Source organism: Castor canadensis, chromosome 1, assembly GCF_047511655.1.
Source record: "Castor canadensis chromosome 1, mCasCan1.hap1v2, whole genome shotgun sequence".
NCBI lineage: Eukaryota > Metazoa > Chordata > Mammalia > Rodentia > Castoridae > Castor > Castor canadensis.
Window position 1 is genome coordinate 173,293,369 of NC_133386.1, and position 17,065 is coordinate 173,310,433.

Sequence of the window (17,065 nt, forward strand, 5' to 3'; positions counted from 1 at the left end):
GCATCGTGCATGTGACTGACAGGCTCGGGAAGTTGCAGAGAAAGGGATAACTAATTAAGCATGGAGACTTTGTTATTGTAGTTGTTAGGCAGATAGAATAAGCATTAATGGGTCGTTGCATACCATATGAGGGTGGGATTACATTTGAGCTAATCTTTTATGATTGAAACATTACTGCATGATTATAGAGCTATAAAGTTGCTTCAGAAACTCTGCTGCTTTAAAGATAGCAGCTTTGTCAGGGGCTTTGAGAAAAGTGTTCACTGAAGCACTCACTGTTACCATCTCTAAGTCACTGATACAGTTGAGTCTAGGAGATCAGTTGCAATATTTGTAAGACTTTTTTTCTGGATAAATGAAACTAGTCTAGAGGTCAGTGTGCTTGTAGTTTTGTTAGGGGGTAAAGGTCAGGTGTTTGCAACTATACGTAACTGTAGATTTCTCAAAAAATTAAAGAAATAAAAAATGGTAGTGAACAGGCAGTCTTACTGATTTGAAAAACAGTTTTCTTGATTTGTTTTATCAGTGTCTTCTGCAGGTTGCCTGAACATAGTTAATCCGTTTTTTAAAATGATAGGAAGGGAGTGAGGAGAGGAAGTTCAAATGCTTAACTATTTGCATTTTTCTTTGTTTAATGGAATTAACAGCTGTGTAATTGAAAACAGTCTAACACTTAGATGACCTGCCTCAGTGACTCAATGCAGACATTTCTGGACTGACTTAAATGGCTGGGAGGATAGAGAATATTTTGGAGAGATAAAATTGATTTTATGCAGTCTGCTGATGAACAGAAAGGCTTAATGAATGATAGCCTCAAGAAACCTCATTATAGTAGCTTGGATAGATGAGCAGAAAAGGGAAGCAAATTTTTCAAGAGGAAAGCTTCTGCTTACTCATCTAATTTTATAAATTAGTCTTTTTCTATCCCCCCAAGCTTTCTGTAGGGGGGAAAGCAATCAACACACCTGAGTTTCAACGTTCTTGGTAAACGTTTAATGATAATTCTTTGTTCTTAAATCTCTTTTGCCTTAATTGGCATACTCTTCCTCTTTGTTCCAACTTTTGCCTTTTTAGACTTTTAGTGTTAAAATAACTATAGAGGCATAGCATTTATCCACAGGAGGCTCCAAAGAAATGAATAGGGAAGTCCTTCTACAAGGCTAACATTTTGCATGTCTGTAATATAAAAGTCAGAAATTGATATTGGTGTAATCCATAGAATTTATTCAGATCTCACCAGTTATGTATAGTGTCATTTGTGTTTATGTGTCTGTAGCTCAGTGATATCACATGCAGTCTTGTGTAACAACCACCATAATGAAGATATTCAGCTGAATACCAAAGACTTACATTACTTCTTGATATCCATCCCATCCCCTGATCCCTAACCCCAGAAACCATTAGTGTTTTTCCCATCTCTATATTATTTCATAAATGGCACAAAAATGGAGTCATAGGATATGTACATGGACTTTTTGAGGTTTTTTTTTTTAAACTCAGCATAGTTTCTTTGAGGTTCATTGAAGTTGTTGCATGAATTGAGAATTTGTTCCTTTTCATTGCTTAATAGAATTCCTTGATGTGGACATGGCATAGTTTTCTTAACCATTCATCAATGAAAGGGCACTGGGGTAGTTTCTAGTTTTTGGATTTTATAAATAAAGCTGCCCTGAACAGTTGTATATAAGTTCTTGCATGAAAATGAGTTTCTTTATCTCTGGGATAAAAGTCCAAGAATGTAATTGCTTGGTAAGTCCACTTTTAGTTTTGAATGAAACTGCCAAATTATTTTCGCGGGTGGCTGATTCATTGTACATCACAATCAGCAATGGATGAATTATGTAGGCTCTCTGCATCCTTGCCAACATTGGGTGTTGCTGCTGTTTTTTACTTTAGCTATTCTGATAACTATGTAGCGGTATCCCACGGAGTCTTTAATTTGTATTTCTCTCATGCCTAGTGATACTGATCATCTTTTCATGTGATTGTTTGCTATTTATATGTCCTCTTTGGTGAAATGTCTGTGGATGTCTTTTGTCCTTTTGAAATTGGATTTAATGTTGATATTTGAGAATTATATGTTCTAGCTGCTAGTCTTTCATTGCATATGTAATTTATTAATATTTTCTCATAGTCTGTAATTTTTATTTTCATCTTATCATGGTCTTTTACAGGTGAAAAGCTTTTAATTTTGATGAAGTTCAATTTGTCATTTTTTTTCTCTTCTGGATCATGCTTTTGGGGTCAAGTATAAAAATACTTTAGCCCTAAGATTGTTTATGTTTTTTCCATTTTGCCTTGATATGCTTTTATTTTTCTTACTCCTATTACTATTCATTTTAAAATGCTTTTGCTGATTTCCATATTGCTCTAACTGTAAGGTAACCCTGAAATTGTTCATCAGAGTCATTCCTGTTACCAAGATGGGATGCTGTATAGAATATGTAAATTACACACTTCCTTGGGGAAGGAGGTAGACCTGTGTTTGTTAAGGCAGCCATTGTGGGATTTATGTTCATGGTAAGCATCTATTGAACTCACAATTTTAAAATCATACGCAGTTTTTAAGTATGATTGTGTTCTCCTTCTCTTTTCCTTAAGGTGAGATTTCTGTCAAGGAAAAATGTATAGCTATTAAGACACACCTACTACTTTTAAGATGTCTGTATGCGAGTTGATACGGCTATCTTCTAAAGCTTTGTAGTCCACAGTAATCACAAAACCTTCCCCCGCCATCCTTCCTTTAATATTCACTGCAGCGTATTGTGCCTAGGGGAATTTATACAGAAATTTAGATGTTTGTATTGTCAATTTTGCTGGTGCTATTGAAGCATTCTATGTCATTTACACTTTAGGAAAGTCTTGTTGGTAGACGTTTATAACCTGAAGCACAGTGTATTCTTTGATGTTGGAATTGTATAGTCTAATCTTATGATAAAAGAAGAGTAAAGGGATTTAAGTTCTTTTCTATTTTATGAGATATGTTTTATATTTCTGCCTTCCTCTTATCTCTACCTTTGTTTTCTTGGGTATATTTATAGGTCTTTAAAGCAATGGCTTTATGAGGCTGAGGAGTCTCAAGGTATTTTTGCATATTGGTGGGGTTCAGAATGTGGTTGGAGGCACAAGTACACTCATCCAGAGTGAGCTTTCTGTGTTGTGTTTAGTTGGCTCCTGACTTCACATGTAGCTTAAGATTCACGATCATGAACATCTTCTTACTGTTTATGAAGTGAGAACCGTGTTTCCATTCACTGGCGGAATCACAGATAACAAAAACTCCACGTGAAGTTTGTTTTCCAAATTCAGTAATTTATTCTCTAGAATTCAACTAGATAAGCTTCAGGTTGCCCTCAATTTAAAGAACCTGAATTAGTTTCTTTTAAATATGATGTCAAAAACATAAAAAAATCAGAAGACTCAGAATCATTGTAGTTCCATAAAGGAAGAAAAAATTGGTTCAGAACTCGCCCTCTTTTTTTAATCATATAAGTAATTTTTGTGTAGTTGCAGTGTAATTTGGTCTTTTGGAAGTTTGACCATTTGTACAAATAGGAAAGAACACCTACTCTGTAAAGTACCAAGGTTGATGCTTTCATTTCCTTAGGCCAAGTGAATTATAGCATTGCAGTACATCCTTTAAAATTTTTTTATTAGCCTATATTAGTTGTACAGGGGAGTTTCATTCTGACATTTACATATGTGCTTACAATGTGTTTTAATTTTAATTAGATTCATCCCCTCCATCTAACATCTAAATTCTTTTTCTTTTTGGTGGTACTGGGGTTTGAAGTCAGGGCCTCATGCTCACTAGGCAGGTGCTCTATCACTTGAGCCACTACACCAGCCCTTTTTTGCATTGCGTATTTTCAAGATAGGGTTTCTGGAACTCTTTGTGGGGCTATCCTTGAACTGTGATCCTTATCTCTGCCTCTTGAGTAGGTAGGATTATAGGCATGAGCTACGGGAGCCCAGTCTAGCAGTGGATTCTTACTGCACAGAACTGTAAAACTTTGAGAGTGGGCTTTGATAGCTCTTGCACAGCACTTTAAAAGTGTGTTATTATTTTCAGGTTGCATTGGTGAACCTCACTTTTTTTTTTAACAAATAACCTTTTTTGTAGACACACAGTGTTTTATACTGTTAAGAATCAGGCAGTGCACTTTGAGAGAAGACTAGTTCATGGCAATTTTCTTCTTAAAACTTACCACTGTTGTCTCTGAAAGTGTTATTTTGTTTGGGTAATTTCATTAAGCATGGATCTGAAGATAAGTATCAAAGATGTGCTAAGCCATTGGTGATAATTTCATAATAGAGTACTTTAAGAAAGTGTATAGCATTAACTAACTTAGATGATTGTTGGTTTCATTATTTGATAATAGAAAACAAAACTTCTAGGAGGTTATATGAGTTTTCTCCCTATCTCTCAGTGACAGGGTAAGAAGACAGCCCAGTTCCTAACCAGGTTCTGAGAGCACCTACATATGCTCTCGGTGTTTCCTTCTATGATTGCAAACGTGCTGCTTATGATTCACTAGCAGATATTCATACACATTGACTTATCATCACAATAAGTTCTAGGTCTTTCATGTGGTTTTGTTACTTAGGTAAGTTTTTCTCTTTCTTTTAGAAAATGACTTAGTGATAAAAACAAAAGAATACATGAATGATAACTGAAAAAAGCATTGCTTCCTTTTAGGAAACTACTAACATTTGCATAAACCACTTGCCTGTCTGGTAAGTGATGATCTGCTTTGTCAGTCCCTGGAGACCTTTAACATTAGGCTATTTTTGTTTTTATAGATAAAGAAAGTTCTATGTTTAAGATAGATGTTTGTTAAACTCTTCAATTAATGACAGTTAGTGAAACTGGATATTTTGAAAGTCTTTAAAAAGTCAATTAAAAACTTAAATGTCTATATTGTTATAAACACAGAAAATTTAAGGCTTTGAAGGATTTTGAATTGTGCTGTGCCTGTCTTGTTAATTACTTGCCTTTGGTACTACTGTGATGTGTTAAGGGAAAATACTCAAAATATACCAACTTGAGAATTGGAAAGGATGCTTAAAGGAACTATCACACTTAAGATATCCTCAAGAAGACATTTACAGCAACAGAAATTACAACCTGGCTGCTTGGTTTTTATTCACTGAAGTAGATCACCAGAAATGATTTGAGGAAGAGATTTATATAATATGTTGTTGGAATTTTGCTAGGCTCCAATTCTGGAAAAGCAGATTAATGTTGAAATTCCTATAATTAAGCATATGCCTTACTGATAGTGAAATAATAGCCACCTTTGAGATTATTTTATCAGTATTTATTTAGCCACTGCAAACACAATTTAGTAAACTTTGCATTGCTGACACCTGGCATTGTTGCAGATAAATTTGCATAAGTTGTAATTGATGATTTTTCATACATCCAAATTTTCAGGTATAAAGGTCTTATTTTAAGTTGGTACCTAGATACATTTTTTTATAAGTACTGAGCCTTTTGCAGTACCATGTTTTATATGGGGTTATAATGTATGAGGATTTACCTTAATTTATCATAGGTAACATTAGTGCATTCAGAGAGTGATCACAGTCATAAGAGATCTTTGTGTGGGTACAGGATGGAATTCTGAGACTGGTCCTCCTCCTTCTCTACCACTACCACCATCATTAATCTTCATCATGGCTAACATTTAGGGGCATACTCATTTAATACTCATAGCAATCCTGTGAGAGTCAGATGTGTATTTTCATATGCATAGCATATAAATCTCTAGTGGGGTCTGGGAAAGCACCCCACATGCAAGCTGATTAGTGGTTTTGCAGGGAGATGTAAATAGCCACAGTGACTAGAAAGAATAAATAAAAGTCACAAATGCTCTCATGTTAATTTGGATGAGATGGAGTATGTTTAAGGTGACTGGCCATAGACTCTCATGTTAATTCAGATCAGGTATTGCCACTAAATGAGATTTTTGGTATTTTAGAATTGATAGTAAGGAAATAAAGATAGTACAGCATTATTATAATCCCTTTTTATAGATGAGAGAAAACTGAGGTCCAGAGAGGTTAAGTAACTTGCCCACTATCACACAGTAAGAAGCAGAGCTGGACTGTGACTAGGTAGCTTTTTGAAATAATAGGCTGGATCTGTATGTACTTAAGTAGTGATGTGCCCATGATAACTTGTTAAATTTAAAAGCTATTCAGTGTCTAGCACCAAATAACTCTCATTGCAAAGAAGAACATATAAAATATTGTCCATTTTTGGAAAAAAATTCTATCATTCTTTATAAACATTACAGAGAAAAATTTAGAAGTATATTGACTACACTCTTGACAGTGTTTACCTTTGATAGATGAGACTGGCAGGGTCTGGGGATAATTAAGGATGTCTTTAGTTATCATTTGTGTTTGTAAACGATGAATACATATGTAAATAAAAAGTAGAAGAAAGGTTAATAACTGGTAACAGATCTTGACTCTTGCTTCAGAAAAATGGAAGCTTGCTGCTTTCTATCCCTGCCATCCAGTATAGAGAATCCTCCTTTTTATTGTCCCCCATGATTATACATGCCACTTGGCCAGTTATTTTTCTTTTGTTTTCTGTAGATAGTCGGTTTTCTCAAAGCTATGTAAGAATAATATTCCATACAGAGTGAGTGGAGTTTAACAAGATGAAATATCACAGTGAAAATAAAGTTCAAGCAGTGCAGGATGGAGGCATTGTGTCTTGGCTGACAGGCAGATAGGCGGCAGTGTGCTAAGTGAACTGACAATGTACCAGGGCTGCCAGTGATGTGAATGTGATCTTCAGCTATATAAGAAGAGTACAGAATTTAGACTGTGAGAATTAGTTAAACCTCTCCATATCCAGAGTGTATCCAGAGTCTCAACTTCAGTTCTGGATGCCATATTTTAAAGGGATGAAGGCAATGTGAAATCTTTTTTTAGGTACATTGTCAATACAGGCACAAGTATTGACAATCTTGGCCAAGTTCACCTTAGTGTTTTGCCAGCTTATAGCAATATTTGAGTAATTGCTGCTGGAATGAGTGATTTAATTCAATATTGATGGACCACCAGCTCTGTACCACTTCCTGAGTGTACTGAATACACAGATGAAAAGATGTGGATTTTGCCTTTCATGGCAGACACATAGTAGAGGGCACATTGTGCTAAGTGTGACAGTATACAGTGCAGAGGCCGCACAGAGAAATTATGGCTAACTCTTCCTGCAATGGTAGGGGGTGGAAAGAGTACGGCCTTCAGAGACAACCTGAACAATGAGCTGAGTTTTGAAACACATGCATTTCAGTGAACAGAAAGAGAAGATCAAGAAAGGACAGTATGGCCTTGTTCAGGGACTTGAAAGGATGTCAAGCACAAGAAAGACTGAAATCCAATTCAACCTCGTGGGCTCAGGGACCAGTTAAGGCAGGGTACAGGGAGACAGACTTAGGCTTAGTTTTAAAAGTTTCTAATAGAGTGGTCCAAGTGTCAGAGTTTCCATTTGCCAGATGTGTTAAAGCGTGGGCAAGTCAACCATGTTAGCCATAGTACAGCAGAATGGCTCACACAGTGGACAGAGAGGCTTGGGGCTTGAGTTCTAGGATTAGACTCCTAGTACTGACTCTTTCACCTGCTGGGACTGTGGCTTAGTTAGGGTTATGATAGCATTAAATGCTCAGAATAGCACCCTGTTACACAATAAGAGTTAAATAAGTTGCTAATAAGTATTAGCTGTTATTATCATTGTCACTGGGTGGGTGGTTAATGGATATACACTTGTAAAGTTCCTCTCATTTTGAAAGTCTGAGTTTTTAATTGAATTATGTGACAAAATTCTTGTGAATTATGAAGATGGTAACACAGAAACTGAAGCAAAAACCAAACAATTCAACAGTAAAGTTATGAGTAAAACTCTAATCTGTTAACTAGAGATACACTGCTCTAATAACTATCTCCATCTTCTTTTGGTGATTCTTCCACCACTATCCCAAGTATTTTCCAAGGGACTGGAACTGTATTACTCTCTATAGCTCATTTTTTCTTTGTCTCCTAGATAAAGTGGCTTCATGAATAGGAATGCCTGTCCAAACACTGGGATTGGGGATAATGGATGAAGATAAATTAATTGAAGAAGTCTTGGATAAGTTTGTTAATTGTCATGAGCAAACATATGAAGAATTTCTGAGCACTTTCACTCATCTTTCAAAAGGTAAAGTGAAAATAAACTTTCTACAGAAGTAGAGATAAATAATTTTATTACAAATTTATGTCTTTGCTGTCTTTTTCAGAAGACTCATTCATTCAGTTCCTTCGGTCAGGTAATTCTTATTAAGGCATTCATGACTGATGCATGTAAATACCAATGTCTTCATACATTCAAGAGCTGTGGTATAAACTCAGAGCCACTGAATTTAATCATTAAAAATGACCTGAGAAATTATTGTGTATATTCCCTTCATTTTGTTTTATAAGAACTGCAAATGCAGAGTGGAGATTGTTAAAAAAATATTTAAACTTAAACAATGTACACATTTGGATTTTGGCGTCAACACTAGTTATGTGACCTTGGGGAGGTCATTATGGAATAAAGGGAATAATAACAGTTCCTGCCTTGAAGGGTTATAAAGGCTAACTGAGATACTTCATGTAACACTGACATAGTGGTTAACACATATTAAGCACTTACTAAATGGTAGGTATTGTTTTTGCTGGGATGGTAATGATGCTGGTGATGTTGCTACTGCTTCTGAAACAACCCTTTAGACCTGGTAATAAGGTGAGCTTAAAAGGTCCAGACCCACACTTTGTGTTTCATTATGTGCTTTGTGATTTTATGGGGAAAATCTTGATCTGTGTCATTTTTTTTCAGATGAAGTGAGAAAATCTGGTGTGTATGATTTCCCTCATGGAAATATCAGCTCAAGCTCAGGAGCCCATGCCCTGTGAGCTCTCTAGTTTTATTCTTTCAGACACTCACATCACCTAAATATGTGTGCTTTCAATTGTCTGTTTTGTTCAGTGCTGTGCTCCCTTGGCCACTGGAGTTGTGTTCATTCTAGGTTCTGTCTTGGATTATCACTAGTTTGGTCTCTATCTTGGTCTTTTCTGGGTCATTGATCACATTTGGGGATCCATGTGAGGTCACTGGTTCTCCACCTACCTGCGCATAAGACTCATCTGAGCAGTTTTTGGAACATGTTGATACAGACCCAACTGTACAGCACAGCTAGGATCAAGGAATCGGTAGTTTGTAAAAGTGCCTCTGGTGAGTCTAATGTGTACCCAAGGTTGAGAAAGGGAGTTTTATAATCTCCAAGGTCATGACACTCTTAGAAACCACACCATATGTTTTTAAGTTATGAGTTATGTGTTCTAAACAATTAAAAAAGAAAGGTAGCTATCATGAAGAAAAGGAAAAGCGATTCTAACCTGTTTCTTTTACTGTGCAAGACAGGTTGAACATTCCTAATATGAAAATCTGAAATCTGAAATATTTCAAAATCCAAAATTTTTTGAGCACAGACATGATGCCACAAGTAGAAAATTGCACACCTGACTTCATTTGATATATCACAGTCAAAACACCCATTCATTAAAAGTATAGTATAAAATTACCTTCAGGCTAAGGTGTACGTGAAACAAAAATGAATTTCGTGTTTCTATTTAGATCCTATCCCCCAGATATCTTAGTATGTGTATTCAGATATTCCAAAATCTGAAAAAATCCAAAATTTGAAGCACTTCTGAATCTAAGCATTTCAGATAAGGGTTACTCAACCTATAGAACAACATCAGTATCTATTGTGTTTATACTTAAAGCATGTGGACTGTGGATTTTATTTATATTTAAGGGAAATGGTGAGTTTAGGAATATCAAGTTAACTTTGGTGCTATCGGTGAATGACTTGTCTTGACATATGTAGATTAAATTAATTTTGAGACTGACTCAATCATCTTTTAGTTTATGAACTTGGGCCTAGGAAGATACTCACTTTCTCTAAGCCTAATTATTTAGTTCCTTCTTTCTGGTTCTGAAGATGGCAGTATGAATCAAACTACTGATTCCTTGACCCTAGTGCTGTAGAGTGGGGTTGGGGTGGTGGAACCAAGGATTAAAACTGGCAGAATTAATGAATTTGGATCTAAATTATTTTGGAAATTATTTGTGTGGCTGGCTTTGTTTTATGTTTTTGTGCTTTGGAAGAGTAAAACCTTACTGCAAATACTTTAAGGGATACACTGTGTTTGTCTTTGGGATCAGGCCTAGTGTGTTTCCAGATTCTGATTAGGCATTGCATGCCAAGAAAGAAACTATGCAGCAACTTCATTTTGAGTTCAATTTGGGACCCCAAATTAAGCTGAAATAAATGATGATACAAGTCACATAAACTGCATCTTCAAGTACACTCATTGTTTTTCCTTTCAAAATATCCCGAGGCACCAGTTCACATTATAAACTAATGACCTGAAAAATTCCTCTTAAAGCACAAAGAGTTATGAGTGCACAAATATGTCTTAAATCAGTAAGTGTCTTTTTCCCCTGCTTGAAACATTTAGATAGCTCTCATAAAACCAAACAGGACTTAGGAACAAACCTAAGAGTAAAATGATAGCCTGGAGAATTTGATCTAGGTTGATATGGTTAGTTGTGTTTGAGAAAAACAGGAAGGACATTTCTTTAAAATTCTGGTTTCCCCATACTTTCCAGGCTCTTCATTTGTTGAAATGTATTTGATTATTTTGCTGATATTTAGTGAATCTTTTCTCAGTTAAATTGGTTATCACCAATTACAATGCATACTTACGTGCATCTCCTTAGTTCAGTTTCTTATCCATTATCATTTCTACTAACTGTTCTACTTATTTTTTATAATAGTTATATGCCAGAATGCTTATGGAATTCATTTTCTTTCTAAGAGTGTTGAAAGGGTCAGTAATCCTACTAAATTTTTCCCTGGAAAAATTAACTTATAAGCTTATTGAAAGAAATTCACATTACTGATTTAGACTCTTGAAAAAACAGTTGGAAACTTAATGTTGTAGCATAATTCTCATGATAGTATATTTCAGTTTGATCATGTTTTGCAATGTTTTCTTTTTTAAAACAACTAGATTTCTAAGCCATATATATATATTATATATAATATATGTTTGATAGTGAATACAATGTTCTGTCAAAATGTTTAAAGAAACATTAATTATTAGTTTTAAGTAGACAGTGATAATTGAATTCTCCTTTTTTTTATTCATATGTGCATACAATGTTTGGGACATTTCTCCCTCCTCCCCGCACCCCCTCCCTTATCCCTCCCACCTGCCCCCTCCGTCTCCCCCCGACCCTTTCCTCCCCCCCCCACCCTTTTCCCCTACTCCCCTATTCCTTCAATACCCAGCAGAAACTATTTTGCCCTTATCTCTAATTTTGTTGAAGAGAGAGTATAAGCAATAATAGGAAGGAACAAGGGTTTTTGCTAGTTGAGATAAGGATAGCTATACAGGGAGTTGACTCACATTGCTTTCCTGTACATGTGTGTTACCTTCTAGGTTAATTCTTCTTGATCTAACCTTTTCTCTAGTTCCTGGTCCCCTTCTCCTATTGGCCTCAGTTGCTTTAAAGTATCTGCTTCAGTTTCTCTACACTGAGGGCAACAAATGCTATCTAGTTTTTTAGGTGTCTTACCTATCCTCCTATCTCCCTTGTGTGCTCTCGCTTTATCATGTGATCAAAGTCCAATCCCCTTGTTGTGTTTGCCCTTGATCTAATGTCCACATATGAAGGAGAACATACGATTTTTTGGTCTTTTGGGCCAGGCTAACCTCACTCAGAATGATGTTCTCCAATTCCATCCATTTACCAGCGAATGATAACATCTCATTCTTCTTCATGGCTGCATAAAATTCCATTGTGTGTAAATACCACATTTTCTTAATCCATTTGTCAGTAGTGGGGCATCTTGGCTGTTTCCATAACTTGGCTATTGTGAATAGTGCTGCAATAAACATGGGTGTGCAGGTGCCTCTGGAGTAACCTGTGTCACAGTCTTTTGGGTATATCCCCAAGAGTGGTATTGCTGGATCAAATGGTAGATCAATGTTTAGCTTTTTAAGTAGCCTCCAAATTTTTTCAGAGTGATTGTACTAGTTTACATTCCCACCAGCAGTGTAAGAGGGTTCCTTTTTCCCCGCATCCTCGTCAACACCTTTTGTTAGTGGTGTTGCTAATGATGGCTATTCTAACAGGGGTGAGGTGGAATTTTAGTGTGGTTTTAATTTTCATTTCCTTTATTGCTAGAGATGGTGAGCATTTTTTCATGTGTTTTTTGGCCATTTGAATTTCTTCTTTTGAGAAAGTTCCGTTTAGTTCACTTGCCCATTTCTTTATTGGTTCATTAGTTTTGGGAGAATTTAGTTTTTTAAGTTCCCTGTATATTCTGATTATCAGTCCTTTGATATGTAGCTGGCAAATATTTTCTCTCACTCTGTGGGTGTTCTCTTCAGTTTAGAGACCATTTCTTTGGTTGAGCAGAAGCTTTTTAGTTTTATGAGGTCCCATTTATCTATGCTATCTCTTAGTTGATATGCTGCTGGGGTTCCATTGAGAAAGTTCTTACCTATACCTACTAATTCCAGAGTATTTCCTACTCTTTCCTGTATCAACTTTAGAGTTTGTGGTCTGATATTAAGATCCTTGATCCATTTTGAGTTAATACTGGTATAGGGTGATAAACATGGATCTAGTTTCAGTTTTTTGCAGACTGCTACCCAGTTTTCCCAAAAGTTTTTGTTGAAGAGGCTGTCTTTTCTCCATCGTATATTTTTAGTGGCTTTGTCAAAGACAAGTTGGTTATAGTTGTGTGGCTTCATATCTGGGTCCTCTATTCTGTTCCACTGGTCTTCATGTCTGTTTTTGTACCAATACCATGCTGTTTTCATTGTTATTGCTTTGTAATATAGTTTGAAGTCAGGTATTGTGATACCTCCTGCATTGTTCTTTTGACTGAGTATTGCCTTGGCTATTCGTGGCCTCTTGTGTTTCCATATAAATTTCACAGTAGATTTTTCAATGTCTTTAATGAATGTCATTGGAATTTTGATGGGAATTGCATTAAACATGTAGATTACTTTTGGGAGTATCGACATTTTTACTATGTTGATTCTACCAATCCATGAGCATGGGAGATCTCTCCACTTTCTATAGTCTTCCTCAATCTCTTTCTTCAGAAGTGTATAGTTTTCCTTGTAGAGGTCTTTCACATCCTTTGTTAGGTTTACACCTAGGTATTTGATTTTTTTTGAGGCTATTGTAAATGGAATTATTTTCATGTATTCTTTTTCAGTTTGCTCATTGTTAGTGTATAGAAATGCTAATGATTTTTCTATGTTGATTTTATATCCTGCTACCTTGCTTTAGCTACTGATGGTGTCTAGGAGCTTTTGAGTAGAGTTTTTTGGGTCTTTAAGGTATAGGATCATATCATCTGCAAATAGGGATATTTTGACAGTTTCTTTACCTATTTGTATTCCTTTTATTCCTTCTTTTTGCCTAATTGCTCTGGCTAGGAATTTGAGTACTATGTTGAATAGGAGTGGAGATAGTGGGCATCCTTGTCTAGTTCCTGATATTAGAAGGAATGGTTTCAGTTTTTCTCCATTAAGTATAATGCTGGCTGTAGGTTTGTCATATATAGCTTTTATAATGTTGAGGTACTTTCCTTCTATTCCTAGTTTTCTTAGAGCTTTTATCATGAAATGGTGTTAGATCTTATCAGAGGCTTTTTCTGCATCTATTGAGATGATCAAGTGGTTTTTGTCTTTGCTTCTGTTAATGTGGTTTATTACATTTATTGATTTTCATATATTGTACCACCCCTGCATTCCTGGGATGAAGCCTACTTGGTTGTGGTGAATAATCTTTTTGATGTGTTGTTGAATTTGGTTTGCCATTATTTTATTGAGGATTTTTGCATCAATGTTCATTAAGGAGATTGGCCTATAGTTCTCCTTTTTGGAGGTGTTTTTGCCTGGTTTTGGGATAAGTGTAATACTGGCTTCATAAAATGTGTTAGGCTGTTTTCCTTCCCTTTCTATTTCGTGGAACAGTTTAAGGAGGGTTGGTATCAGTTCTTTAAAGGTCTGATAGAATTCAGCTGAGAATCCATCAGGTCCTGGACTTTTCTTTTTGGGGAGACTCTTGATTGCTGCTTCAATTTCATTTTGTGTTATAGATCTATTCAGGTGATTAATATTCTCTTGGTTCAGTTTTGGATGATCCTGTGTATCTAGAAATCTGTCCATTTCTTTAAGATTTTCAAATTTATTTTAATATAGGTTCTCAACGTAGTCTCTGATAATTTCCTGGACTTCTGTGGTGTTTGTTGTTATCTCCCCTTTTGCATTCCTGATTCTACTAATTTGGGTTTTTTCTCTCCTCATTTTAATCAGGTTTGCCAGGGGTCTGTCGATCTTGTTTATTTTTTCAAAGAACCAACTTTTTGTTTCATTAATTCTTTGTATGGTTTTTTTGGTTTCTATTTCATTGATTTCAGCTCTTATTTTTATTATTTCTCTCCTATTTGTTTTGGGATTTGCTTGTTCTTGTTTTTCTAGGAGTTTGAGATGTATCTTTAGGTTATTGATTTGAGATCTTTCAGTCTTTTTTAGTATATGCACTCATGGCTATAAACTTTCCTCTCAGGACTGCCTTTGCTGTGTCCAATAGGTTCCGGTAGATTGTGTTTTTGTTTTCTTTGAGTTCCAGGAACTTTTTAATTTCCTCTTTCATTTCATCAATGACCCATTGTTCATTAAGTAATGAGTTATTCAGTTTCCAGCTGTTTGCATGTTTTTTTGTCTTTACTTTTGTTGTTGAGTTCTAGTTTTATTGCATTATGATCAGATAGAATACATGGTATCATTTCTATTTTCTTATATTTGCTGAGGCTTGCTTTGTGCAAGCCTTGGAGAAGGGTCCATGGGCTACTGAGAAGAATGTATATTGTGTAGAAGTTGGATGAAATGTTCTGTAGACATCAAATAGGTCCATTTGATCTATTGTATATTTTAGATCTAGGATTTCTTTATTTATTTTTGTTTGGATGATCTGCCTATTGATGATAATGGGGTGTTAAAGTCTCCCACAACCACTGTGTTGGAGTTAATATATGCTTTTAGGTCTTTCAGGGTATGTTTGGTGAAATTGTGTGTGTTGACATTGGGTGCATATAGGTTGATAATTGTTATTTCCTTTTGGTCTATTTCCCCTTTTATTAGTATGGAATGTCCTTCTTTATCTCGTTTGATCAAGGTAGGTTTGAAGTTTACTTTGTGAGAGATAAGTATTGCTACTCCTGCCTATTTCCAGGGGCCATTGGCTTGGTAAATCTTCTTCCAGCCTTTCATCATAAGCCTATGCTTATTTCTGTCAGTGAGATGCATCTCCTGTAAGGAACAAATTATTGGATCATCTTTTTTTATCCAGTTCGTCAAACGGTGCCTTTTGATGGGGGAATTAAGTCCATTAACATTAAGTGTTAGTACTGATAGGTATGTGGTGATTCCTGTCATTTAGTTGTCTTAGTTGTTTGAAGGTTTGATTGTGTGTACCTAAGTTGAGGTTATTCTCTACTTTCTTGCTTTTTCTTTTCCTGTAGTTTGGTGCTGCCTGCTCTTTCATGATTCTGTTGGGTTTCACTTTCTGTGTGCAGAATCCCTTGAAGAATCTTTTGTAGTGGTGGCTTTGTGGTCACATATTGTTTTAGTTTCTGCTTATCATGGAAGACTTTTATCGCTCCATCTATTTTGAATGATAGTTTTGCTGGGTCGAGTATCCTGGGGTTGAAGTTATTTTCATTCAGTGCCCGGAAGATCTCAACCCAAGCTCTTCTTGTTTTTAATATTTCTGTTGAGAAGTCTGCTGTAATTTTCATGGATTTACCTTTGTATGTCTATTTGTTTTTTTCTTTCTTACAGCCTTCAATATTCTTTCCCTTGTTTCTGTACTTGTTTTAATGATGATATGCTGTGGGGTAGTTCTATTCTGATGGTCTGTTTGGTGTTCTGGAGGCCTCTTGCATCTGTATGGGAATAGTTTTCTCTAGATTTGGGAAATTTTCTGTTATTTTGTTGAATATATTATGCATTTCCTTTGCTCGCTCCTCTTCTCCTTCTTCAATGCCCATGATTCTCAGGTTTGGTCTTTTGATGGAGTCAGTGAGTTCTTGCATTTTCTTTTCACAGGTCTTGAGTTGTTTAACTAATAGTTCTTCAGTTTTTCCTTTAATTATCATTTCATCTTTGAGTTCTGAGAGTCTGTCTTCTGTTTGTTCTATTCTGCTGTATTGGCCTTCCATTTTGTTTTGCAATTCTGTTTCATTCTTTTTTCTGAGGTTTTCCATATCCTGAGTCATTTCCTCTTTAATGCTGTCTATTTTCAACCTGAGTTCATTTATCTCTATATTAATCATGTTCTCTGTTTCACTTTGGTGTTTATACAGTGCTTCTATAGTTTCTTTTATTTCTTCTGTGCTTTTTCAAATTCTCTATTTTTGTTGTCTTGGAATTTCTTGAGTGTCTCCTGTACATTTTGGTTGACCATATCCAGTATCATCTCTATAAAATGCTCATTGATTACCTGCAGTATTTCTTCTTTTAGATTGTTCTTGTGGGCTTCATTGGGTTCTTTGGCATAGTTTATCTTCATTTTGTTGGAGTCTGGATCTGAGTATCTGTTTTCTTCATTTCGCTCTGGTTCCTGTACTAATTTTTTGCTGTGGGGAAACTTGTTTCCCTGTTTTTTCTGTCTTCCCGTCATTGTCCTTGGTGTTGTTATTGTCCCTGTACTGTGTGCAATTAAGTATTTTCTAGCTTGTAATAATAACAGTGGTGATATTTAGAATGGAAGGGTGAGAGGAGATGGAAAGCAAAGAAGCTAAAGAAAAAGGGAAAAACAAACAAGTAGAGAAAAACAAAACAAACAAACAACAAAAAAGTTTCAAAGATATAAACAGGGAGAGATAGTGTACTAAGTAAGCTGAACAGGCATTAGAGAGACAGAGAG

At 35.7% G+C, this 17,065-nt stretch overlaps 1 protein-coding gene across 3 annotated transcripts in view; it reads left to right on the forward strand.

The window, feature by feature from the left end:
• The window catches only part of Iftap (intraflagellar transport associated protein), a 67,044-nt gene that overhangs the window by 7,657 nt on the left and 42,322 nt on the right, over positions 1-17,065 (forward strand). For 2 of the 3 annotated variants that reach the window (XM_020174921.2, XM_074044623.1), the window contains exon 2: positions 8,063-8,218. In XM_020174921.2, coding sequence (XP_020030510.1) covers positions 8,086-8,218 — 133 coding nt within the window. In that variant the 5' untranslated portion in view covers positions 8,063-8,085. Of the gene's footprint in view, positions 1-8,062; positions 8,219-8,878; positions 8,952-17,065 lie in introns of those variants that run through there. The other variant, XM_074044624.1, reaches the window with a different exon arrangement.